Source organism: Drosophila mauritiana, chromosome X (assembly GCF_004382145.1).
Source record: "Drosophila mauritiana strain mau12 chromosome X, ASM438214v1, whole genome shotgun sequence".
Taxonomy (NCBI): domain Eukaryota; kingdom Metazoa; phylum Arthropoda; class Insecta; order Diptera; family Drosophilidae; genus Drosophila; species Drosophila mauritiana.
In genome coordinates, this window is record NC_046672.1 from 11,421,521 (window position 1) to 11,448,735 (window position 27,215).

General features: G+C 45.8%; 3 protein-coding genes across 8 annotated transcripts in view; 2 read left to right on the forward strand and 1 right to left on the reverse strand.

Moving 5' to 3' along the window:
• LOC117146996 (tyrosine-protein phosphatase 10D) overlaps window positions 1-9,472 on the forward strand; it is a 43,596-nt gene extending 34,124 nt beyond the window's left edge. The window contains exons 6-14 of one of the 4 annotated variants that reach the window (XM_033313673.1): window positions 957-1,629; window positions 1,708-2,132; window positions 2,195-2,626; window positions 3,093-4,490; window positions 4,656-4,673; window positions 4,874-5,556; window positions 5,627-5,885; window positions 5,948-6,076; window positions 6,369-6,710. In XM_033313673.1, coding sequence (XP_033169564.1) covers window positions 957-1,629; window positions 1,708-2,132; window positions 2,195-2,626; window positions 3,093-4,490; window positions 4,656-4,673; window positions 4,874-5,556; window positions 5,627-5,885; window positions 5,948-6,076; window positions 6,369-6,619 — 4,268 coding nt within the window. In that variant the 3' untranslated portion in view covers window positions 6,620-6,710. Of the gene's footprint in view, window positions 1-956; window positions 1,630-1,707; window positions 2,133-2,194; window positions 2,627-3,092; window positions 4,491-4,655; window positions 4,674-4,873; window positions 5,557-5,626; window positions 5,886-5,947; window positions 6,077-6,368; window positions 6,711-7,959 lie in introns of those variants that run through there. The other 3 variants (XM_033313675.1, XM_033313676.1, XM_033313674.1) reach the window with 3 other exon arrangements.
• A 102-nt stretch (window positions 9,473-9,574) lies between these two features.
• LOC117147000 (COMM domain-containing protein 10) lies at window positions 9,575-11,213 on the reverse strand. Its single transcript, XM_033313680.1, has 2 exons — window positions 11,031-11,213; window positions 9,575-10,977 (listed from the first exon to the last, which is right to left on the reverse strand). Exons 1-2 carry the CDS (start codon window positions 11,060-11,062, stop codon window positions 10,293-10,295), a joined length of 717 nt encoding a protein of 238 aa, XP_033169571.1. The 5' UTR covers window positions 11,063-11,213; the 3' UTR covers window positions 9,575-10,292.
• Window positions 11,214-11,600: 387 nt separating this feature from the next.
• On the forward strand, window positions 11,601-26,975 carry LOC117148861 (transcriptional regulator of filamentous growth FLO8). Of its 3 annotated transcripts, XR_004459943.1 has the most exons (8): window positions 11,601-11,907; window positions 13,460-13,730; window positions 14,305-16,850; window positions 19,981-20,154; window positions 21,729-22,071; window positions 23,341-24,061; window positions 25,336-25,714; window positions 26,077-26,169. XR_004459943.1 is itself a non-coding variant. In XM_033316531.1 (6 exons), exons 2-6 carry the CDS (start codon window positions 13,469-13,471, stop codon window positions 25,344-25,346), a joined length of 3,336 nt encoding a protein of 1,111 aa, XP_033172422.1. In that variant the 5' UTR covers window positions 11,603-11,907; window positions 13,460-13,468; the 3' UTR covers window positions 25,347-25,401. The 3 variants fall into 3 exon arrangements, 2 of the variants coding, with proteins under 2 accessions (XP_033172422.1, XP_033172421.1); XM_033316531.1 differs by lacking the exons at window positions 23,341-24,061; window positions 26,077-26,169 and having other exon boundaries at window positions 11,603-11,907; window positions 25,336-25,401; XM_033316530.1 differs by lacking the exons at window positions 23,341-24,061; window positions 25,336-25,714 and having other exon boundaries at window positions 11,604-11,907; window positions 26,077-26,975.
• Window positions 26,976-27,215: the final 240 nt, after the last annotated feature.

The following is a 27,215-nucleotide window of genomic DNA, read 5'->3' on the forward strand; positions in this document are numbered from 1 at the left end:
CTAATCCCTCCCCGCCTACGACTAACCCATAATCCACTGATTTGTACACTTAAATAAAACATCAGCACACAAAGATTTGCAATTTCAAGTATTTATACGATTTTCCGTTCATGCGACTCGCCTATTACCCATTAATTTTCATTCAGCATGTTTAACCTTTTAGTTTACTAACATAAGCCATCAATTGCAGTGAAATGATTCTGGTAGTTAATTTCTGTCAGTGTACGTAGCACATAGCTGACCTCAAACCACCCCCTTTTGCACAGGCTACAGTCGAAATTGCATTCCAAAATGCATTTTTGATTCGACAATTGGCAACCGCAGTGCACTTTCTCCACCCAAAAATGGAGGCGGAGGCTTTTCCCCATTTTCCCACACTTTTTCCTGCCGCTTTTCTCGCAGTTTTCCCATCGCACAATGTGGCTTGTCCAGCCGCATCAAAGCAACCGAATCGCAAATAACAGTGGTCACTTTGTAAATGCAACGTTTGCTGGCATAGATACTTTAACCGGAAAAAATCGTACAAAACGCCAGGGGTAGCTGGAATTTAACAAACAGTAGATTATTATATACTTGATTATATATAATTGCTAATGATTAACCCTTTTACTTGTATGTAATTTTCGGCACTGAAGTTTTCCTTAACTAAACTCGAATATAATTTATTTAGTAGTTAAATCATTACTCAACTAGAAATTACTCGACTCACAACCACTGTGCCAAACAATTTCTAACTAGCACACACACACACATACTATACACACGCACACACACACACGCACACACACTGCCTGCCCAAAACCCAACAATTCTAACATCCCCGCAACGAAAACTAAAACTCCAACCCAACCAAAAATTCCGAACGCGACCGCAACTAACGCAAAGCCACTTCTCTGTCTTGTCCGGCGAATCCACATCCACTTCCGCATCCACAACGCGCAATTGGGAATCCGCAGAGCCCAACACTCCAGGGAAATTCATCGTCTGGTTCCGTAATGAGACGACACTGCTGGTCCTGTGGCAGCCGCCGTATCCGGCGGGCATCTACACGCACTACAAGGTATCCATCGAGCCGCCGGATGCCAACGATAGTGTGCTCTATGTGGAGAAGGAGGGCGAACCGCCCGGACCGGCGCAGGCTGCCTTCAAGGGTCTGGTGCCCGGTAGGGCGTACAACATATCCGTGCAGACGATGTCCGAGGATGAGATCTCATTGCCGACGACGGCGCAATATCGAACGGTGCCGTTGCGTCCGCTGAACGTGACCTTTGACCGCGACTTCATTACCTCCAATTCGTTCCGGGTGCTGTGGGAGGCGCCCAAGGGCATCTCCGAATTTGACAAATACCAGGTTTCGGTGGCCACAACACGACGCCAATCCACGGTGCCGCGCAGCAACGAACCGGTGGCATTCTTCGATTTTCGCGACATCGCCGAACCGGGCAAGACGTTCAATGTGATCGTGAAGACCGTATCCGGCAAGGTCACCTCGTGGCCAGCCACCGGGGATGTGACACTGCGACCTCTGCCCGTACGCAATTTGCGGAGCATCAACGATGACAAGACGAATACCATGATCATTACGTGGGAGGCGGATCCGGCCAGCACGCAGGATGAGTACCGCATTGTGTAAGTAATCTTCGGGATTTTTTTCGTTATTCTAGTTCAACTTTATGGTAATATTTGCCTTTTTTTTGCCTCCAACAGATACCACGAACTGGAGACATTTAATGGGGACACCAGTACCCTGACCACGGATCGGACTCGATTCACCCTGGAGAGCCTGCTACCCGGCCGCAACTACTCATTGTCCGTCCAGGCGGTATCCAAGAAGATGGAATCGAATGAGACTAGCATCTTTGTGGTCACCCGACCCTCGTCGCCCATCATCGAGGACTTGAAGAGCATCCGGATGGGCCTGAACATCAGTTGGAAGAGCGATGTCAACTCCAAGCAGGAGCAGTACGAGGTGCTGTACTCCCGCAACGGAACCAGCGACTTGCGCACCCAAAAGACCAAGGAGTCGCGCCTGGTGATCAAGAATCTGCAGCCGGGTGCTGGCTATGAACTCAAGGTGTTTGCAGTCAGTCACGATCTGCGAAGCGAACCACATGCCTATTTCCAAGCAGTTTGTAAGTTTGATGAGCGAGATTTTAAAATATATTTTTTCTAACTAAAAACTATTATATTTAAGATCCCAATCCACCACGCAACATGACCATCGAGACGGTGAGGAGCAACTCGGTGCTGGTCCACTGGTCACCGCCGGAAAGCGGTGAATTTACCGAGTACTCCATACGCTATCGCACGGACAGCGAACAGCAGTGGGTGCGCCTGCCCAGCGTTCGGTCCACGGAGGCGGATATCACCGACATGACCAAGGGCGAAAAGTACACCATTCAGGTGAACACGGTCAGCTTTGGCGTGGAGAGTCCAGTGCCGCAGGAGGTGAACACCACAGTGCCGCCGAATCCGGTGTCCAATATCATTCAATTGGTGGACTCACGTAACATCACTTTGGAGTGGCCCAAGCCAGAGGGTCGCGTGGAATCGTACATTCTTAAGTGGTGGCCCAGCGATAATCCCGGTCGTGTCCAGACCAAGAACGTCTCCGAGAACAAGTCGGGTGAGTTAGCGATCGATTGGATTGGTGGCGCCTTCTCGAATCCTGAATATAAACCGGAACCACTCTCACATCCTTCTGTCTGAAACCCCCCCTCCTCATCTTTCAAAAATCATCCATTTTCTTTCTGAATTTTCGAATTTCATCTCAACTGCTTCTGCCGTTAGACTTGGATTCGTTTTTCTGGAAATACTCTTCATTGCCCTAAATGGATACCCTAAATTCCTTTGCCTGCAATCTGAACTCTATCTTTAAATCTTTCCTGTTGGTATATATATAATATATTCTCCATTTCTCTGATGGATCAACTTTTCCAACTTGTCATTCATATACTCTTGTTAATCCAAACCATTTATACCACATCTTTTCCTTTTACCTTTCCCTTTCAACTGCAATCTTCTGAAGCTTCACCCTGTTCTGTTCCACTCTAACCCTTCCCCTTCTGCTTCTGTAACTCATCCAACAACAGCCGACGATTTGTCGACAGTGCGTGTCCTCATCGGCGAACTGATGCCCGGCGTGCAGTACAAGTTTGACATCCAGACGACGTCTTATGGAATCCTGTCGGGCATCACCAGTCTGTATCCGCGCACTATGCCGCTCATCCAGTCGGACGTGGTGGTGGCCAATGGCGAGAAGGAGGACGAGCGGGACACCATCACTCTGAGCTACACACCCACGCCGCAGTCGTCGTCCAAGTTCGATATCTATCGGTTCTCCCTCGGCGATGCCGAGATCCGGGACAAGGAGAAGCTGGCCAACGATACGGATCGCAAGGTGACGTTTACGGGTCTGGTGCCTGGTCGACTGTACAACATCACAGTTTGGACTGTGAGCGGTGGTGTGGCCAGTTTGCCCATACAACGACAGGATCGCCTCTATCCGGAACCCATCACTCAGCTGCATGCCACCAACATCACGGATACAGAGATCTCACTGCGCTGGGATTTGCCCAAGGGCGAGTACAATGACTTCGATATCGCCTACCTTACGGCGGACAATCTGTTGGCTCAGAATATGACCACCAAGAATGAGATCACCATCAGTGACCTGCGACCTCACAGGAACTACACATTCACCGTGGTGGTTCGTTCCGGCACTGAATCGTCGGTGCTGAGGAGCAGTTCACCATTATCCGCTAGCTTTACGACCAATGAAGCGGTGCCAGGGCGAGTTGAACGCTTCCATCCCACGGATGTCCAGCCGAGCGAGATCAATTTCGAGTGGTCGCTGCCATCCAGTGAGGCAAATGGCGTCATCCGCCAGTTCTCGATAGCCTATACGAATATCAATAACCTCACGGATGCGGGCATGCAGGACTTTGAGTCGGAGGAGGCATTCGGTGTGATCAAGAATCTAAAGCCCGGCGAGACGTATGTGTTCAAGATTCAGGCCAAGACTGCCATCGGTTTCGGTCCGGAGCGGGAGTACCGGCAAACGATGCCGATACTGGCACCACCACGTCCTGCCACCCAAGTGGTGCCCACCGAGGTCTATCGCAGCTCATCGACCATCCAGATTCGATTTAGGAAGAACTACTTCTCGGATCAAAACGGCCAGGTGCGCATGTACACGATCATCGTGGCCGAGGATGATGCCAAGAATGCCTCCGGCCTGGAGATGCCCAGCTGGCTGGATGTGCAGTCGTACAGCGTTTGGCTGCCCTATCAGGCCATAGATCCGTACTATCCATTCGAGAACCGATCCGTGGAGGACTTTACCATCGGCACGGAGAACTGTGACAATCACAAGATCGGCTACTGCAACGGACCACTGAAATCGGGAACCACCTACCGGGTGAAGGTGCGGGCGTTCACCGGAGCGGATAAGTTCACGGATACCGCCTACAGTTTTCCCATTCAGACAGGTGAGTGTGGGGTTAGCTGGATAGATATTAAATGCAATTATGTAAGGTAGTCACTAGAACTCAGATCAACTAAGTTTGTATTTGTAACAAATGATACCTAAACCTTAAATATCTCTAATTATCCAACATCTATGTATGTCTGTTCCGATATATACTTGTATATAGAAATGCTAAGTTCGCCGGGTAAGCAATTTTAATTATACAAAATTGTATTAACCTCATCGTTTACTTAGTTTAAAGATAAAATCCATCTTCAAAGTTATGTTTTCAATATTTGAACCTTTATTTAAGAATTTTTTAGCATTTTTTATGATTTATCATTTGGTTTACTGCAATATTTCCTCGTTAATCTTACTAATGTATTGAATAACTTCCATCCACAGATCAAGACAACACCTCACTGATTGTGGCCATTACGGTGCCGCTAACTATCATCTTGGTGCTCCTGGTGACGCTTTTGTTCTACAAACGACGACGCAACAATTGCCGCAAGACGACCAAGGATTCGAGGGCCAACGACAATATGTCCCTGCCGGATAGCGTAATCGAGCAGAATCGCCCCATTCTGATCAAGAACTTTGCGGAGCACTATCGCCTGATGTCCGCCGACTCGGACTTCCGTTTCAGCGAGGAATTCGAGGAACTGAAGCACGTGGGCCGGGATCAGCCGTGCACTTTTGCCGATCTGCCCTGCAATCGTCCGAAGAACAGATTCACCAATATACTGCCCTACGATCACTCACGTTTCAAGCTTCAGCCGGTGGACGATGATGAGGGCAGTGATTACATCAATGCCAACTACGTGCCGGGTCACAATTCACCGCGCGAGTTCATCGTGACCCAGGGACCATTGCATTCGACTCGCGATGACTTCTGGCGAATGTGCTGGGAGAGCAACTCGCGGGCCATAGTCATGCTGACCAGGTGCTTCGAGAAGGGGCGCGAGAAGTGCGACCAGTATTGGCCAAATGATACGGTGCCCGTCTTCTACGGGGACATCAAGGTGCAGATACTCAACGACAGTCACTATGCCGACTGGGTGATGACCGAGTTCATGCTGTGCAGGGTGAGTTGTCCATCAAGCCATACCAAACCATACTCACTAACGACCTCTGGGATATCTCTTTGAATTCCAGGGCAGCGAACAGCGCATCCTGCGGCACTTCCATTTCACCACCTGGCCGGACTTCGGTGTTCCCAATCCGCCACAGACACTGGTGCGCTTCGTGCGCGCCTTCCGCGATCGAATTGGTGCGGAACAGCGACCCATTGTGGTCCACTGTAGCGCCGGAGTGGGAAGGTCGGGCACCTTCATCACCCTGGATCGCATCCTGCAGCAGATCAACACGTCTGACTATGTGGACATATTTGGCATTGTGTATGCCATGCGCAAGGGTGAGTATTTATTTGATGTTACCATTGTTAAATGCACATCTATATCGTTTATCAATTTTTAGAGCGCGTTTGGATGGTGCAGACGGAGCAGCAGTACATCTGCATCCACCAGTGCCTGCTGGCGGTGCTCGAGGGGAAGGAGAACATCGTGGGTCCCGCTCGCGAGATGCACGACAACGAGGGCTATGAAGGTAGGTCGTTGGCCCAGGGGCATTGATACCTCCCCAGCTAAGCCCCAACCGTTCGTTCGCACACTGACTAACCAAAGAGAAAGGAATAAAGAAAGAAACCAGATGGACAAAGAGCCCCAGGACATTGTGGGACTTGCAGCCAGCTGCTTTTTTTTTCTGTTTAGTTACGTAGTCCTTAGTAGACCTAAGCTTAATGTTTCGATTTTCATTCTGGTGATGGGTGACTAACTATGAGCAAAATCATTTTCCTTCATTTCCCCCCCAAACAATGCAATGCAAACGCAACACGCAGGCCAACAAGTGCAGCTGGACGAGAACGGTGATGTGGTGGCCACCATTGAGGGTCACCTGTCGCATCATGATCTGCAGCAGGCCGAGGCGGAGGCCATTGACGATGAGAATGCGGCGATACTCCACGATGACCAGCAGCCGCTGACCAGTAGCTTTACTGGACACCACACTCACATGCCGCCCACCACATCGATGAGCTCCTTTGGCGGCGGAGGTGGAGGCCATACAAATGTGGATGCACCGGATAGATGACATTCGGTTGTCAACCAGAGTGATAACAACAATTCGGTGGTTATCGTCCTGGTTGACAACAAGCCCAGCTCGATGATCTGCAAGGATAGCAAGGGCGGCAACATCGATGTGCTCGATTCGCAGCAGCAGCAGCAGCAACAGCAACAGCAGCCCAACCAGGGAGGCCACAACATAACCACCATATCCGCCGTCAACGGCTACAATACGCTACAGCATAGACGGAAATCCCAGCTGATCACGTTCAGCTCGTCGTCCTGTGATATCAAGAACAGTCTCAGTCATGAGTACATCAATGGATCCAATGGATCGGCAGCTAATGGTCCACCCAGTTCCGGTTCTGGTTCCGGTTCCGGTCCAGGCAGCAATCGGGCCAGTCGTGCCAATGTCCGATTAAGTTTCGCCGAGGAAGATGTGATGATCTTGCCACAAAACCACAGTCAGCAATCCAATCATCAAGATGACGAGGTCTTCACGCGACGTCGTTCGCTTCTGGAAGTGGAACTCGGTGTCGAGGTGGGCGAAGATGGTGAACTGGCACCCCACGAAATGGAAGAGGATCTCGAAGAGGAGGACGAGGATGAGGAGCTGTATATGCACGATGAGTTCGAGACCCACATCGACACCAAGTCGAATAATGCCAACGATGACAGCGGTGGCGGCAGCTACGAGGACTCCCATGCCCTGCACTCCTCGCTGGGGGGCAGCAATCGAAATAGTCTGGAGAAGGATGACGACGACATCGAGGTGGATGTGATCAGCACGGACGTTAGCTGTTACGATCAGCTGCTCGGCAGCAGTTGCAACACGCGAAACGGCGATGACGACGACATAGCCACGCTGGTCGGCGATGGCGACTATTCCACCACGAAACTCAGCAAGGCATCCAGATTATCCGGCGCTGGAGTCGGCGGACTGGTGGTCAGCGGGGGAGGAGGCGGAACTGCCATCGGCGGTGGAATCGCTGTTAACGGTGGTGGTGTTTTGGGAAATGGTGTTGGTTCCGAGGCTGGCGGCGGCATCATCTATGCCAATCCGTTCATGGGTTTGTAGACACTTACGCAAATCCCGAGGAGTGCGTCCAGGTGCATTTCATGGTCAAAACAATATCTTTGTAAATATACAATTTCTGTAGTTAAATTGACAGTTTTCACCGTGAAACGCACTATGGCCACATTCCGTAGATGTTTTGTATATTTCCTGATTGTTTTTACCTGCATGATTACCTGTTTGTTTCAATTATTGTATGCCACCTTTATGGTTTTCTAACCCCGTGCATGTGCTAAGCTTTTGCTTTGTAGTCATCGTACAATTCTAACCGTGCCACTTTCACTGTCTTTCAGATGACGAGGGCATTGCAGAGTCGGGCATGTAAAGCCATTCCAAAACCCAATACTCCAGCCAATCCAAGCCAGCCAAGCAACCAACCAACTGAACTCAACTCAACCGAATGGAAACCCAACCCAACCCAACCCAACAGAACCCAACCATCTTGTGGCAACTACATTATTATTTACTTAAGGGACGAAGTGCGGAGGGAGCGCGGAGGAGGATCAACGCTTGATATTATACTTGGATATATGTGTACTACACTGGATACTACTGGATATATATATATATACTCTACACCGCGATCTATCGAATGGGAATGCAGCAATCTCGCCAAACAGAACGAACACGCATCAATTTATACATTTTATATATATATATAAATATATATATCTAAGATATCGAGGAATCGGCGTACAATGTAACCGCAATTGCCGCTTCACACCGACGGCAATACTAAATACTGGAATACTGATTGTATTTTTACGCTAGCCACAATTTGATATAAACTATATATCTTCCAATTTTTTTGTACACCTAATGTTAGTTGAAATATGTGAGCGAGACGAGCAAATTTTGTAGCAAACTAAAAGCGCTAAATGTTTACTTTTTTATATTATTATATATATAAATACTTGATAAACATATACCTAATATTAGACCTAAACTAAACTAACTATAAATCGCACACACTCATACACTCACACAAAAACACAATGCAATAATTGAGTTACATAGTTTTAAACAAATGTTAAAACATTTTGCTGCAACCGTCGGAGATGTAGTGTACAATTTTTAGTTTCTCGTATTATTTTTTTTTATGTCTGTTTTGTGTTTAATTTTTTGTAACTTTTTACAAAGCGTAAACTGTGTATGTATGTGCTACATTGATTTTTGTTTAATTATATCAAGTTTTTATTTAAAAAATCGAACACCACCTTGCATTCTCCTCATTTGAACTTGGCGCTCACACTTATTACTTATATAGGTCGAATACAGCGGGCGCTGGAGGTCAATCCAATCAGCAGAAAGTAATGCAAAACACCGAAGTTAATGTTTAAACATAAACACACAAAGTGAAAAGGGTCGTGTTTCCATATTCACTTGTTTTTATCGGCATGCGATTTTACTCACAGCGAAAAGAGCTTAAGACTCCAGCTTTTAACAATTCAGCAAGCTTGAATCGATAAAATTGTTGTATATATTAAATAGTTTAACACTGTGTAATTTTATTTATCCTAGCTCGATTCCAAGTGCTTGCCCAAATGATCATTTAAATTTGCTAACCCAAAAGAACTTATTTATTGGTTTATTTAGACAAAACTGAAATGAAGTGCATATGGAAACGCAACTCACAAACAGACAGCACAAATAGAACAACAGGAACAAATGACCAACGCATTTCGAAAGGCGATAATCATTTACACGAAAAACCAATATAATTAAACAGAATCCCACGCAAACTGAAGACTAACTAACAACCAAGTTAAGAAGGGCTAGTTAATGGAGCCGGTGCCAAAGCAAAAAGAAAAATAATAATAACAAGACCTACACACACGACAACTAAATGTAACAATAGCAATAAATTTTAATGAAAATTGTAGTCCAAATAATTTGCAAACATTTGTGTTTTGTCCAAACTTAGTTGAAATGATTAACCGAACTGTGAAAGAGTGCAATAGAAATCGTTTTGCTTCTAGATTAGTGAAAAATACAACGAAGCCCCTAATTTGAATACGAAGCAAACCCAAAATCCCCGCCCTCCCGCAATAACAATAAATACACATATGCATAATTATGCAAAAGTTAGAGAAGATGAAACTAGAAAGTCTGTATAATGCGTACATAATATACGACTCCATTATATACACACACTCACACATACTAAGGCCGACGAATAACATATGCATATACAATATAGACATATATTAAATATATATCATTGTAATAATTTGTAATGTTTATCAGTAGAATTATGATCCGAGGTGGAGTAGACGAGTAAAACGCATGCAGAGATCCATTAAAGTGTACTGTAAAATGTGCCACATATTGTTTTATCTAAATTTATTAGGGGATTTGTTATTTTGCAGAAGATCCTAATGCATTTTCGAAATCATTGCAACGTTTGATATATCAAAGCAGAACTCTTACTCTAGTAAACATTTGGCTACGTTCGGAAAATTAGCCATAACTTAGGAAAATCCCTACTGAATTAAACAAAAAAACGTGTTTAACATTTGGCTACGATCGTGTTAGTATTGCATACTTTTAGGTCCATCTTTTTGCACAGAGTTTTGTGCGAATTAACAATAAAATTGGCACTGGAATTGGTCGATGGTGTCCCCTATTACTGATTGCCAGGCGCCGTTGCTCCTGAAGCCTTCATGGCCAGCATGGCGTCCAGTTCGCCCTGGATGCTCTCGAACTGATTGTACAGTTCCATTAGTTCTGGTTGTGTCATTTCGATGTTGATATCCTCACCGACGGCCGTTTTCATTTGGAGCACGGCCAGCGGGGTCTTCTCCCGCTGCTGGCAATGCGAGGAGATCTCCATGTTGAGCTTCCAGGCCACATCTTCGATGACATTTGATTCGTACCGCTTGCTGGCCAAATTGTTCATAATGGGCGTCGTTTCGCGCACCCACAAACGCAATATGGCATCGATCTTGGCCTCATCCTCCAGCTGGAGTTTCTCGCGCAGCTCACGCTGCAGCAAACTTGGCTTGATGATGAACGTGGAGATGCGACGCAGGATGTAGGAGAAGGTCTTGATCAGCAGCAGGAAGTCCTGACGTGGTACGCCCACCAATCGCTCCAGTTCCTCGAGTGTGTACTCCGGTTCGGTGCTACTCGTGGGGTTCTCCTCGTTGCTGCTGTCCACCCGGCCGGCGGTCGTCACACTGGTGCCCACTGTACTACTGGTGGCACTCGCCGTTGCTCCGCTGGGACTCATCTGCCGGTGGGTGTAGAACAGAACCGTCGTAAAGGTCTCGTAGGGCAAGGCATTGATGATTTTGATGCCCTCTCGGGCTCTAAGATATAAATGCAAGCCATTAATCTCTATTGGAACATTGATATCACATACCTTTCCGTGATCTTTATCCAGTTAATGCTCATTGTAAGATATATTTAATAATTTGTGAGGAACATAGAGTTATTAAGTGTTTAGCAGCACTTTTTTATTTTGGCTTTAATATTATTTGTTTATACTGACCAACAAAATAAAAAAAACTATCGACTTGCCACGGTTCGGCGCTGCCACACAGTTAGTAGTGCCAATAATAACGGTAAGTGCTAAAATACGAAAATATTACACTTTGTCGATGTGGTTTTAAACATATTTCTTATTAATTTTTTGGGTTTTTAAGTTAATTTATTTTTCTGTAATTAAGCCTGATTAAATAAACATATAAAATTACAATGTTTTAAATAATATTTCCTGATGTGTTGCCTGCAAAATAAAATGTAAGAAAAAAAAACGCTTCAGCAATTATCAATACAAGATTGTCGACCGCACCATTGGACGGTCGACGGTTCAATTTGGAAAAGATTATTAAGTACGTATAGTTTCCCAACTCATTGAAATAATCGTCCTACCTGGCAACTCCGCTTATGCCTATCGATGGTCCGCTCGATAGCGCCAACAATCGATAGGCAGTATTTGTGTATTGGAAACGCGGCTTAACTTAATGCAGATTTTTCCGCTGATTCGGCTGCTAAAGATGCACTTTTGAGCCGCAGCGAGTGCACCCACGCCCCCGAGTTCGAGTGCAGTTGCAGTCGGGAAAGCTTGAAAAGTGCGCGGAGCAAGGAGAGCGACAAGTTCGTTGAGCTACAGCGAAACGGAAAAGTGCAAAAGCGGGGGAAACAGGCGCAGCGGAGCGGATGATAAACGGAACTCGGGATCGGAAAATTGGAAGCAAACCCAACCACCGATTATAAAAAAAGGAAGCATCTTAAAAGTAAGGATTTCAAGCTAAAGTTTCTGCGAAAGCGCGAGGAAAACAAAAACGCCAACTAAACTAACGGAACAGTGCGTCGAGATATATGCATGTGTATGTGGTATTCGTATGTGTGACTTTAGCTGCGTGCGATGGTATTGTTCCTGTGTAAATAAACAAAACCCGGCTCTTTAGTCTTCCTTAGTTCGTTTCGCATTTCTCTGCGAGGATTTTTTATTGAAAACACCTAATTTGGCATAGCATAACTTCCAGTTTATTTCCCTATTCTGCAAACTGTGTGTATCAGTGTTCTGGTGCTTCCAGCATGCCGTAAAAATCGATAGCGCGTCGTCGGTTGTTTATTTTATGCTTCGTCTGCATTTTGCAGCCCCTTTTTATCGCTCTCCCCTTTTCACCCACCCTTGCACACACTCACACTCTCTCCGGCGGAGTCGTGTGATGCATACACACTCACACACACCCACACACACATGCATACGGCTGATACGGGAAATTAAAAATAATACTTTTTATCGCGGCATGCAAAAGGCAAAGCTGCAAAAACAGAAACAATTCCAATTCCAACAGCAATAATCTAGCCATGCAATCAATTTTAGCCAAACAATAAGAAGAATCGTTTGGTTTCAGTTTCCCCGCTTTTCTTTTCCGTTTTTTTTCCTCTTTATATTCGGTTTTATCGCATTTTCCGCTCATTATGGCAGTTTAGCATATTTATGCTGGAAAAATATTGGGGTTTCTTCGCTTCTTACCTTTGTTTTACGTTTTGTTTTGCTGTCGGGCTGTAAAAACAGCAGTTAATCCAATTAAGAAAAATAAAACTCTAAATGCCATCGCCACCACGAATTCGAAATCACCTATTATCTACTCAAAAGATATTCATCTTATTTATGTTCCAAGATAAATATTAAATTGTAAATATATAAAAGTACCATACACTTGTTCAAATAGAATTTCTGCTAATCGCAGCTGTTTTACAGTCATTATTATTATTATTTATTAACTTAGATTTCTGCAGTTTGCGATTTTATAAAAATGATTCAATTTTTTATCTCGACTTTGCTATTAAACTTTATACATAAGCAGAAAATATTTGCTACAATGACGAATATTTCATTTTCAGCTTATGTGTAACGTAGCTTATTTTTTGTTAAATTAATATTGAAGAATTTACTCTACTTCTTATGTGATATATTGAAAAAATAGTACTTTTGTCTATTAGAATATATTGAAACCGTAACTTATTGGTTAATCTCGAAAACTGGTCGAGTAAACAGAGAATCTTGAGATAGTTTCTTGAATTGGATATAATTTGCATGGTTGGCCAATCTTTTGGGTCGGCTATGCCCGCCTCTTTGCTTCGTAGAGGAGCTTGGGCACCGGGCACTTGCAATTGGCACCAGCTTCGGGCCAGTCAGTCCGCCAGACTTGGTCTTTGGGTCGAGATGTAGAGCTGGATAGTGTGCCACACTATATATATAGGGGATACTACTGCGATACGGATACCGCGAACACGGCTGACATGCACTAATGCTCCGAATAATGCCTATTGCAGACGGGGATAATGGAGTCACAGAAGCGGCCTTCGTTGGATTTACACACGGATGTGCCAGCAGGATCAGCAGCTGGAGGATCTGGGCTGGGAGCTGCAGCTGAGATGTCGCCCACTTCCGGTTTCCTGCCGGACATGCCGCAGTGGAAGAAGGACCTCATCCAGCGCCGGAAAACGAACGTGGCCCGCACCCAGGCGGCGTCCATCACCTCGCCCACCGACGGCAGTTGTGGGGCTTTGGCAGAAGCCAACGCAGCTCCAGGTGCAATTGCAGGTGAGTGGTGGTTGGACAAACTGGAATACTTTCACCTGACATGCAAATTAAAGGTATTTTCAAGCCAAGCATTTCTGTCAAGGCATGTTAGGTGCAAGTATTCGTATTTCTAATCGCTATTTCTTGCATTTTGTACAAACGGAAAACTTGCAATTATTTTTCTTATCCGTTTTAAGAAATACCGTTCGGTACTTATAATAATCTCAACGAACTTCGGAATGAGTTTTAAAATATTTAAAAACTGCCGTAGCAAATAGTAATCAGTGTGAAATATATTGACTGGAAAAATGCGAAAGACTAATTGTGACTTACACAATCTGCAATTGCTCAGTTGGCATTAACCAGCCATGAGTAATGGTAACAAGTGTTTTTAATTCGTTTTGCCAACAGTTACGATTTCCAATACCAGTATACTTTTAAATTACCCGCCTTTCATATCGATATTGGCTTATCGATAGCTCACAGAGTTGTCAGATTGCGGACGAATAAGAAAAAAAAAAACAAAGTTATGTTTTAATGTTTTGTCTTTATAACATTTGTATTTGCTTTCTTTCTCCAACCCTTTTTACAACAGATTTCACAGAACCGGCGACAATCAGTAGCACTAGTCAAAAGAGAAACATGATCGGTTCAGAGGAAAAGTCTGAGAAATCTTCTATTTCGAATACCAATTCCGATTCCACTGGAGGTCATCACTCTGTTGTTGCCGTCTCCCTTTCGCCCGATGCGGCAGCAACAACAAATGTAACAGTAACACCAATACCAAAGCAGCGATCGAGTTTACTCAACACAAGAAGTCAGGAGAGGGAGATGGTGCGATATATTCTAAGCGAGAGCGGAGAGCGCGATGGAGAGCCAGAGAGCGGCGAACAGCCGGCTGGTGTGGTGAGTAGCAGCCGGTGCGGTGAAGTTGAAACTGGCACAATTGGATCGCCGTCGTCGTCAGCAAATCAAAATCCAAACCCAAATCATTTAAAAACGAAATGCAAACCGGGACAGAGCGTTGCTGAGGGCAAGCCTTCAGCGAAAGAGACCATCGTCGATAACAGCAAGAGCTGCAGCAAAACCAAGAGTATTTCCGATAAATTGCAGAGCAACAAGTTTATAATTCAACAGCAGCAGCAACAACAACAGCAGCAACAACAGCAACTGTCGCCCACAAAGGTAACGGTAAAACCGACAATGGTCGCCATGCAAGAGATGAAGAAGACAACCAAACAAAATGGCCAGCACCGACATCTAGCGGGCAAAATTGGCAGCGTAGCAGGAGGAGATGTGGATCCACAACATCCACCGACGAATCCCATACCAGATTCATTGGACACCGGTGAGGATCTGAGCTACGGGCCCGGAATTGTGTCCAAGCTGCGATGCCGCTACTTGAGCCTGGCCCTCCGCGAGTCCCGCCAGCAGAGCAGCAAACAACGCCTCCAACGCTCCACCAGTCTGAATACCCTGCTCGACCGCGACGATGACGAGGTGGAAGTGGAGGAGCCCGAAGTACCCAACAGCCAGGTGCGTGCCAAATCCACACCGCCACCGATATTGGGGGCAAAACCGACACCGAAACCCAGCAGCCAGCAGCAGCGTCCCGTCAGTCTGGGCGCTAATGGAACTGGATCAGCTGTTAACCCGCCCTCGAATTCGGATCAGGCCCAAACGGGCGCCGTTGCCAATGGAGGCACAGGATCTGGCCAACGATCGCGTCACTTTAAACGCGGCAACGAGGTAATGAAGCGGGCACGTTCCGTGGAGGCTCTGCTCTGCGAGAAATCACCATGGAACAGCCAGAGAATCAGCACTGCCGGCGCAGCTTCAGCAGCAGCGCCTTCACCATCTGCTCCCAAGGCCACACCCGCTGCTCCCTCACCTGTTACATCGCCCACCTGCGTTACCATCGAGGACAAGATCCACAATGCCCGCGAACGACTGCACAGCGGCACGGATACGGCGCCACCCAAGCGTCTGACCTCCATCATCGATGACACCGAGCGGCCGCCACCGGATCTGGTCAAGCAGACGCTCAAGATGTTTGAGGCGAGTGCCAATCGACGACCGCGCGCGGCCCATCGTTCCAATGGTGTTGGCGGAGTGGCCAGCAAGGTGGCCAACTACAAATCGATCATTAAGGATCAGAAGCAACCATCATCAGCAGCGGCGACGCCTCCGCCGCCCGGCATGGGTTTTGCCTCCTCAACGCCGCTAAGGCATGTCCATCCGGATATTATACCCCGTCAGGTGGATTCGCCCGTATCGGCGTTGAGTGTGATGATGCGTCGCATGGAGCTGCAGGAGCCCGAGACGCCGGAAAGGGAAACACGGGACGCAGAGGCCACACCGCAGAGCGAGGCGCCAAGTGAGACTGAGCGAAATGATCGCGATGAAGGCGATGGCGAAGTCGATGACGACAACCACAACAACAACGACGACGACGATCACGACGACGGCGACGAAGGCAGCGACAACAATGAGCAACGCGATAAAATGGGCGCGGCGGCGGCAGGCGATAAGCCTAAGCCCTCAGCGGAATCGGCAGCGGGAGGCGCCCAACGATCATTCGGTGCCTCGACGGAGAACGCGCATGTAGCCAGCGGGAGTAGCAGCAGTACCAGTGCCAGTGTACGCAAGCTCAACAACAACAACGACTCCAGCAGCGGACCAGCGGTGACCAAACAGATCGGAGTCATCCGTCCGCTATTCAATAGCCAGGGAGCTGGGAGCACGCCGCTAACGAGTCGCGAGATCGAAAAGAATCGCATCAATGAGATGAAGAAGTCGACGGCCACAGATGCCGGTGGTGCGGTAACCGGATCGGGATCCGGATCCGGAACGGTTGCTGGTGCTGGATCAGGAACCTCGCCCACCACTAGTCTCGACAGCGTGATAAACACCAAGGAAGCGGCCAGCAGCGAAACGGATGCCAGTGCCTCGCCACTGTGGACACTGCGCAAGCTGAGGAATCAGAGCCAGTCGGCCGGCGGAGGATCGGGTCCCAGTTCGAGCCTTCATTCCACAGAGAACACCTCGATGGTGTTCAACTTTTCCAAGAGCACCAAGGAAGTGCCCGACTACATCGAAAGCGACGTTGTGATTTACAGGCGCAAGCGTGAGCTGCCAAAGGTGAGTCCCCGGATTGGGGAAATGGGTACTACTACTAGGTACTAGGGTTTCCACTTCCATTCCTTCACGCAATTCTTTCGTGCGTTTCGTTTTCATTTTTACGAAATCTTTCCCGGAAGAGTCACATTTTAGACGTCTTATCGGCGGGCAGCCTTGCGGATTATTCATGCTTAACAATTACCCCATGCATTATTATTTTCGCCGATAGTAATTTGGTTTCTTTCGTCCGTCCCCAATATCTTTGTTGTTTTGGCTCATTTTCCTTTTCTTTCTCGCGTACTTTTTTTTGTATTATTATTATTTTTTTGTGTCATACGGCGGCGGCAGCCATGCCGTATAAACAAATATGAAACAAAGCACACAGAGAACAGCGATCATGCGCATTTCGAAAGTTCAGGGCGAGAACGGAACTGAGGAACTGCGGAGAATTGGGTGGCGCAGTGACAAAGCGCCACTTGGATACTCTTTCTTTCTTTCATTCGAGGAAACTCGTGTGCCATATGTATGTACATGTATCTTGATATCTTCGCCTTCTGGGAAATTAGTCATGTGTCGTGAATACGTCGTTAATAACGCCAATATTGCCAAGATGACTGACTAACTGCTCACTTGCAATCTCCGCCAGCTGTTCGATCGCTGATCGTTAATGGGTATATTTTTATGGGTTGGAGTTTTACAGATTAGGAAGCAGTTGTTAGTTGCTTTAGGAAACTTTGTGTTTTTTAGTTGGTATGGCATTAGGAAACTACTGGGTTACACTTAATATATCTGCAATATATACAAGAGATCAGTAATGGGACATATGTAAATGCATTATGATACAGTTTCGATGGTTAGGCCTCCTCTGTCAATTATCATTGAAATTAGCAGAACCATAGGTTTCCAATGACTTCTGATGGGTATTTGTGTGTGGCCATTTATTATCTGCCGGCAGCCAAATCATCGTGTTGATCAATAAGTATCTGGCCAAGATTACACAGCACAGTCGGTTAATCACAACAATACGGCGATCTGGCAGATCAGTTGGGGGGATCTGCCACTGCCACTGCCATCGCTGGTGCTATTGCTTTAGGAAGTGGCAAACCCCTAATAGAGATCGAGGCTTGCATCACAGCTGCGAATAGTTCGATGTGATCTTCTGGTCCGAGTCAATTAAAATTCGCCTTGAATAGCTCGCCGATCGATAGCCCCGGATCGTGTGCGACATGAGCAGATGCCCCTCCTATATGTATATGCATATACATAGCTCGATATATATATATGTACATAACACATATATCTGCATATTCTTTCCCAAGTCTGCTTTGTTCCCAGCCAGATGCAAGTCTCATCTTCTGGCAGTCTTCTGTCTTCGGTCGCTTCTTCTTCGTTTGGGCTCTTCTGTGGCTGCACTTTTCGAGATCGGAAGAATGGGAAACCAGTTTTGAAGCATGCATATGGACATGAGAAGATATTTCTGCGCTTCCTGCTGCTGCCAGCAAAAGTCCGAGTCTATAGAGATATGTATGTGTACACAGTGCCCATGAGATATTATGTGTCTGTCTCTCGGTCTGCCTGTCTGTGGGGAACTTTATTCTTGGGGCACAGCAGCTCCTCGGGATGCCGGTTTCGATGGTATGGGATGGGATGGGATGCAAGGCAAGGCTGCTCCTTACAGCTGTTCCTGTTGCCTTGCCAGGCATGTTTAAATACCCTTTATTTTGTGCAGGCAACTGAGCTTTTCTTATTGTTTATATTATGATCAGAATTGTTTATCAATTCAATAGCTCAACTTGAGACATCAAATCAATAGAATGATTCTTGTTTATTGTAGATATCCAATACGTATGGGTTGATTTGATATGAAAGAGATACTACCAAATCTCCACAATAGTGTCTAACCCAAATATTGTTCTTCGCAATTGGAAAAGCGAATGGTGCAGCCCATACTCTATAGAGTCTATATAGCTCTCCCTTAGCTTTAGACTTAGCTTTCGGTGCGGTTGAGTTTTCCTCTTGCCTTCTTCTCGCTGGCAAACCCGTTTTGTTTGTGCTTAGTGCCGTTCTCCTCTCCCTCTCTCTCTCTCTCTTTCTCAGCTGCCATGTTTCTCTCTATGTCCATATCCATATCTCCATATCTCCATGGCTCCACGGCTCTCTTCGCCCTCTTCCTGCCACTGAACTCAATTTTGTCAATTCTTTTTTGAGGCTCACTTCTACTTACTGTGTTTGCTTTTGCTTTTTGCCTTTGCCTTGTCTCTTTTATCTCGCTATGAACTTTATTATCTGCGGCACTGGTATATATATGGCATATATAGCATATGGTATGGTATGGTATATGGCTGGGGGTCGATTTGTGCCACAAAAAAAAAGTATAAAAAAATGGGCCAAAAACAGTGGGACAGTGGGTTTTGGTGAGGGAGGGGAGGAAAGGAGAGCAGAGGAGCGGAGCGGAGCGGAGCCGATAGAGTAGATATATGACATGGAACGGGACTGGGAACTGAAATTGGAACCGGGGGACCTGGACTTGGTACTTGGTACACTGCTCTGGACCTCTGGAACCCCCGGCGTGAGTCACAGATGACCCATAACATAACGCCGATTAAGAATGGCTTTCCATGAATTTCACTTTTCGAACACATGGTGACCTGGAATTTGGACAGATTTTCGTGTGGAAGGGGTGAAGCTGATCCTCCTTTGTAAATTGTCGAGAGACAGCCATTTAAATCCAAAAAAAGAAAAAAAAATGAAATACTTATGGTAAACGAGTTATGCATCAGCGAAAAGAGGAGGGTTGCTGGACGTTCTGCAACTTCTGTAGGTAGTTAAAGCGAAATAAAGGCGTGTTAACCTTTAACTGATAATATCTGAAGCAGCAGAAGAACATTGCAAATAGCTTTAACAACATTCGAAAGCAATAACACATTTTTTAAGTGCCTTGTTTGCATTTTAACGAATTTCATTTCCAAGCCAACAAAACGTTTGCACTGGAGATAATGAATATTTTTGTTGGGGGTGTTGTATACTAATTCAAAATCAACATCTACTGTTTTTATTATTATTATTTGAACTATTTGAACTACTTGGTAATGGCAAGAGTCAAGTATTTTTTGGTTGTACTAATAGTTTTTTTATCATCTTATCCTTTTAGCCAAATGAACCTGGCTTCGTGCTGCTGGGCGATCTCTCCGTGGAGACGTCGACGGACACGGACTACGACGACTACTCCATGTGCCCACCATCGCCGTGCGATGTGGAGTTTGAGAATGCCAACATTGTGATCGACGGCAAGTCCAGCATACGCCAGAAACCCAAAGAGTCTTCGGTAGGTACTACACCAAGGGATATTGCCGGGATTCGATTGGAGATCGCCTAGATCTCAACTCAATCCCAAGCCATATATGTATGCGTTCGTTACATAGCCCACTATTTGTGAGTGAGTCAGGTGCGGCGTTTTGTTTTTTGCCACCGAAGGGTAGATAGCATTGGTTCTTTTTTTCAATTCCAGTTTGAGTTGTGTAGGTGAAAAGGATAAGATAAGATTACTTGTGCCCCTTGGCAAGGAGGGAATGTACATACACACACATTCGAACTGTTTGACCACTCACTTCGATGGGTGGTGAGGGCGTCCGATAAGCGGGAATGTAAAGCATAAACACTTTTGCCTTATATAACCTTTATATCGAGTGTGTGTGTGTGTGTCGGTCGGTCGTCGCCTGTCCCAGGGACTATTAATCAACCCGCATTAGGTTCGCCTTACTTCGGGATTTGTTTGCCCATTTTGTGCTTGTGCTGCGGCCAGATCTGTTTCGCCTGGCGCTAATTTATTTATTTATTCCTTTGCTCGGGTGCGTTCCATCAGTGTGACTGATATGGGAATCGCTACTCGACTATTGTCTTTAGCCTCAGCAGCCACCGGCTGTATTTCGGTATCAATTCAATCGTATTCCGCGTATCGCATCGCATCGCATCGAATTGCGTCGGCCTGTTGGGGTTTGTTCTCCGATAAGGAAGGAGCCCGATTTCTGCAGTCATTGGGGTTGACTCATTGATATGGCATTGCGATAAGGCATCCATCGATGAGTAAGTGCCGACCGGGTTTGGGAGTTGCTTTTGTAACAATCTATTTGCCATTAAACCAATGTCACGGTTAAATGCCATTATTGCCAGCTGAAAACTGGCCAAAAATTATCAAATGCATTATGCATTTGCACCCCACATTGCCGAAAGTCCATCAATCAGTTGGATATTTTATTATATTTATTTATAACAAGGCATTGGTCCAATGCTTTCGTCTAACCTTGAATTTTTATGGCTAGCAGAGAAACTACTGAGTTTCGAATATATGTATATTCAATGATTTCTGGACCGCTAAATGTAAATCGAACCATCTGGTTATGCAAATTACATTTAGACCAATAGTCAAACGAAACCAAAATAAAGGTTAGAAAACACTAAACATATTTAAGTGCCTTTAGAGGCCTTAAGTTAATATGTAATCTTAGTCAAAGTGCAATATCCAAATAGTTATCACTAATTTCAATGGCGCCAGTGTTATTGTAAGTTCTACATTCGCTTCGTTATCAGCAATGCCAGCTAGTCATACATTTATGCCAAATTAAAAATAGTTTCGTTTAAAGGGAAAGTGGTTGAGTGGCATGATTTCAGTTCACTACGGGTATTAATTATATGACTCAAAACAGTTAGGCATGTAAAGATCTGTAGCAAAAATGGCATTTGATTATTAGTTATGGTTATTATCCAACAAATGATTAATTATAATATGAACGCTGCTGACTTCGGATTCTGCCACATTACCTGATACCCCATTGAAGCCCATCGAAGTGAAAGTAATCTCAGAATCGACCACTGATCAGATTTCTTTCGATTTTCCCACAGTTCCGCGTGCAGTTCAACGACACGCTGACGTCGACGTTTGAATACCCCTCCGAGGCATCGATGACCATCGAGGATCCGCCGTACGCCGATCCCTTCGGCCATGTGAGCAAACACCATCAGATGCTGCTCGCCGAGCAGATGCACCTGTTGCAGCACCAGGAGCAGCTGGAGCTGGAGCAGATGCACCAGCTGGGACTGGCGCCGGAGCAGCACCATCATGTGACCGTCGACGAGATCATCGAGCTGCCCACATCGACGGCGGGACATGGACATGGCATCGGAATTGGACACAGGGCGGGTGCAGCGGGGGGCGGCGGCACGATGCTGGGGAATTTACCGTTGGGTAAGTAATATCTGTTCCACCGAGTCCATCCAAGCGTGCATTGTATTATTATTATTATTATTATTATTATTTTTATTGTTGTTGCTGTACGTTGTACGAGATGTATGTTGTGTGTTGTTGTATGTGGCATGCAGCAGCGAATGATGATGGAATGGCTTTTGTCTTTGTCTCTCTCTGCGCTCTCTGTCGCCGTCTCTCTCTCTATATATATCTCTCTCTCTGTCTGCCTGATTGCCTGCATACTTGCCTCTCTATCTATCCATCTCTATCTATAACAATCTATACCCGTCTCTATCTCTGTCACTTGCCTTGTCCTTAATCTTGACTTACCATCAACCAGCGTTGTGTTCTTGAGTTTTGTTTGTTTGTTTACCATCATTAATACCCACTCATCCATCACACATCGTCGCGATCTCTTTGTTTTTTGTTTTTGTTTTGTGTTTGAGTTCAACACTTTCGTTTGCCTTGGGCGGATCGCGAATATAGCAATTCAAAAACTCCAAAGACAACTCAAGACACTTGTTTAGCAATGAACGTAGAAGAAAAGTGCCAATGGGCAGCAGGGAAATATATGTAAATCAGGTGGATAACCATTCTTACAATGCTAGTTATAAAATGTGATGATGTTAAGGAATTTACATGCACAATCTTATGCTCCATTTAGGATTTACAATGTTCCAATTAAAATGTTTCCAAATTAAAAAAATCAATGTGTAGTTCTCGTACAAACTAGAGTTTATAGGACTACGAGCCCAGTTCGGAACTGGGCGACCTGGAAGCCCACATCCAATGCCTCGCTAAACTCTCGGGTATATAACAACGAAGGTTTCTGCACTTTACAGATGCTGATAATAGAGCCACAGAGCATATTGTCTCCGTATCCGTTTCTGAGCCCGCTCCACAATCCGCTCCAGCCTCCGTCTCCGCCTCAACTTTCGTAACCGTCTCAGACCCCAAATGTCGTAGCGCCAGGACCTCGGGCAACGGCGGCTGCTGGCCGTGGCCGAAGTTCCGTACGGTCCTTGGTGCTCAGTTTCGCCGGCTGACCAGGCGCATCAGGTGGGTGCAGCCATCAGCTAGCAGCAGCCCTTCCAATGCCCCGTTTACCGATCCCCGATCCACCTGCTCTTCTATATACATACGCTATGTCACAGCTCTCAACGAACCAAAAGCTAAACCCAAGCCACCGAGATCTCCAAATAGCAAACCATCGTGCTGTGGTCTTTTCTGGCTGAAAGGCTTTCAATTTCGCCTCACGCATATTTGCAGATTACCCAAGTTTAGGGAGGGGTATTATCTTGCCACAGTCGCCACAACAGCAGTCACCGCAGCGGCAGGAGCAGCCAGAACCTGCCAGAGCCACATCGGCAACAGCAACACTGGCAGCAGTGGCAGGATCAGCAGTGGCAAACCCAACCGAAGTGGAAATCGAGCCACCACTACCAGCACCACCAGTCACAGTCGCCAAGCGCCCGCAGCTCCCGGCGAAGCCAGCACAGCAGCAGCAACAACAAGCGGCGCGTAGGGCCAGGCCATCGGTGCTGCTGAAACCGCAGTACGCCTGCTTCCTTCAGCACGACGATGACGCACCCAAATCCCAGCCAGCTGCTGCTGGACGACCGCGCAAGGCAGCCTCGTTTTCATTGGGCAATCAACGCCAATCGAAGGAGCAGCAGCAAGATCATCATCATTACCAGCCGCAGCATCAGCAGAGTAAATATGAACGCAGCGATTGCAGTAGGAGTCGGGGCAGTGGCGAGAGTCCAGCTCCAGAACTCCAGCAGCGACGTCGTCGGCCTAGTCTGCCGTCGTCGCTGGCTTTGTCCAATGCCAGCTCGGCCCTGCTCCAGGCACGCATTCCAGGCACCACGCTCTACTATGTCTGATGGCCACCCGATATGAAAAGCACTAGTCTCCAAACTCCAGATAACCAGATATCCAGATAACCAGATACTCCAACTCCGAACCGATTTGAAACCGCCAGCGAAACGTAGGCATTGCCCAAGCTTTACTATATGTTTACAACTAGGCTAAAGAACACCCATCATCCCCTGGATACCTCTTGGTGACCCCGTTCCGCTCCCAAAAAATAAAAAACAAATATATATTGGTTTGATGGCCGCTAAACTGTAAAGTGTAACCCTGTGCATATCCGACTCACTCCAAAACAAATAACTCAATGCGGAAACCAGGAACACCAAACCCGAACACACCAATCACAACACACACAAGAAAACAAACACTGGGGCAACCGGACACTCGAAACACACGTTTAATCGATTCATAGATGCCACGATGCTTCCCGATGCCGATGCACTGACGCCGTTTATCGTTTATGCGATGCTCTGGATAACAATCAACAGCAATTCGCGAATTAGCGATCGAAGAATACGCGAAGGATGATGGATTTTAGAACTAACCTAAATGAAGGATAATGCTGGTGTCCCCATGTTCCACTAAAACCAAACCATGTTCCTATGACTGCTGCTTGATAATGCCCTGCTCCCCCGTCTGTATTCATTATCCAAAACCTTAGGTATAAGATGCTCCATAGTCTATAGCAACCATTATATGGTATTTTACCTAGTAAATCGTATGCCAAGCATCAGATTGAACTGTAGTATGCCCACCCAGCTCATGTGGAAATTAAAGATGATTGTAGAAAAGTATTTAGGTCACCTATAAATGTTGGAAACGCTTAAGAATTAAGCTAACTATTCAGCTAGAGATCGAAGAAACCATTGCGATAATTGGTAACTAAGTGTTCATGGCAATTTTGGGGTGTAACTAAGCGTTTAATAAACCAAAAGCAAGCCTTCAGTTGCAACTAAAGCTGCAGACAAATCAAAGAACCCTATGTAGCGGCTGATTTCGACATGTGTCCGGTGTAAACCACACAAAAACGAATCATAGAACACTAGTTAGTGACTATTTTCATTTGAGTTACGTACTTAAGTATACATATTTGTGCACCCGTGTGAGTTGGCGTTAGTTATGTGTTATGTGCTTATGTATGTTTGCTTTGTTTGGCTCAGTTCGGTTTGGTATGCAGTTGTGGGGCATGTATTGAATTGCAATTTGCGATTTGAAATTGTAGCCATGTAGTTACGCTAACCTACCTTCTCGCCCCCGCTGTTTCCCGCCATCCGAATGGTTTTTCATTTCAACAACAACCTTTTGTTAAAGTCACCGCTGTCGCTTTGTTTGTTTGCTATTTGTTTACTTCTATTTCTATTTTTTGTTCATACCAATTTCTTTTTGCAGATATTATTTAAATGTAACAGAATACATAAGCAAAGCGTTGAAATAATATCTATTGTATACCAAAACCAAAAATATCTATGATAACAAACAAGCAAAGGCAATTAAACCGATCCGTAAACTGAATAACCGATTAATAACTGCAGCCGCTCAACCCGAACCGCAATAAATAACTATCAAGTAAAGAATAGAAGAACTTAACAATGAGAAATGCAATATTCAATATGCGAAATGCCAAATGCCTAATGCCAAATGCCAATCCAAATAACCCAATAACCGATTCAAGTGCGAGAACAGATATGCCACACCTCTAACCCAGTGCACTTGCTCTGTCTGCTCCGCTGGGCAATCAAACTAATCGCCAATTCATATTACTATTAAGGTAACTAACCCAGATTAGAACAGACACTCAAACACACGCACACACCAGCCACCCACACCCACACTTGGCACATCCTAGTCATATCATCAACTTCCATCGCTCATCTCCACTTCCATTTCTCCATCAACTGGTCATGTTTCGTTTTCATTTGCTTGAAAAGATCCAGGCGAGATCCTCCTTTATCCACAACACCGTCACCTCACCTCGATTATATATACATATATATATATATATATTCTCAAATATATATTTCCCAACTTGGTGCCACCTTATTTACCATTGTACTAACCCCAAATCCTTCCAAGGATTTAAACCCACTTGAAATTAAGATATACAATCGACTAATCTCGTTCTAATTGCAGGCTCCACGGCTCTGGGCTTCTACACGCCCATGAAGGGCACGGCGATGGACAACCTATTCCAGCTGGGTGTCACCCGGTACGCCCTGCCCGAGAGCAGCAGCAGTGGGAGCAGCAATGGCAGCCACAGCCCGGGCAGCAACGGGAGCAGTCCAGCCGGAGCTGCAGGCAGCCGGTTGATGTTCAACGGGAATGGCAGCATTATGGGCATCGGCGAGGGACTGATCAAGGAGGGCGACTTGGCGGCAGCGGAAGCAGGACCTGGAGCTGCAGATGGAGCAGGTGCCTCCAAGAAGGGTTCAGCTGTTGACGAGGATGATTACCATCTGACGGCGACGCCGGGCGCCGAAGTTGTGTACAGCGAGGGTACACAGAAAACGGATTTGCTATATTAGGTCGTCCTGCCAGCCAAATAACCGGAGCGTCTAGCTCTTTTTCTACCGGTTTCCACCAAACTTCAAACCCAAACTCCAAACCTTCCGAGCATAGTACCCTACCACATCCTGATCGTTCCCCCAATTGAAAAGCGTGCGCTTAGGTGAAATATCAATTTCGGTTAGACACGAAAACAGTAATGAAGGAAATAAAAATAATAACAACAAGGCAACGTAAACCAAGTATGGCAAGATATCCATCAAGATACGTATATAAATAGATATTATTTGTAAGTTTGTAGGCCTAGAGATCCGATGTGTATGTGTACAACAGCAAGCGTGTGTGTCTGTCTTCTTTATAAATATATATATATGGTTTTTTTTTCGATAAATTAATAATTATATTATTGTAATGTATCTACATACGGCACTGAATGAACAACTTTGCTGCTGCAATTGTATTTGTATTTGTATTGTGTATTCCATTTACGGCATTTTGATAGTAAATATACAACAACACAAAATCAACGTATTTCCGACTGCATCCAGAAGGTTACTGAAACCTTAATTCACGAAGTACGCGACGAGCGGTCAGTTCCGCCCGAGTATTAACTTAATGGATCCTAACGATCCGATCTTGTGACCCATCATCATCCCTTTCCGCGACCCTTCCAAAACGAAAATGAAGAACATTCTAAGCTCCGCTTGCCCATTCGGCGGAAGAAAGCAAAGGAAAATGTAACATTTGCCTCATAATTATTATATACA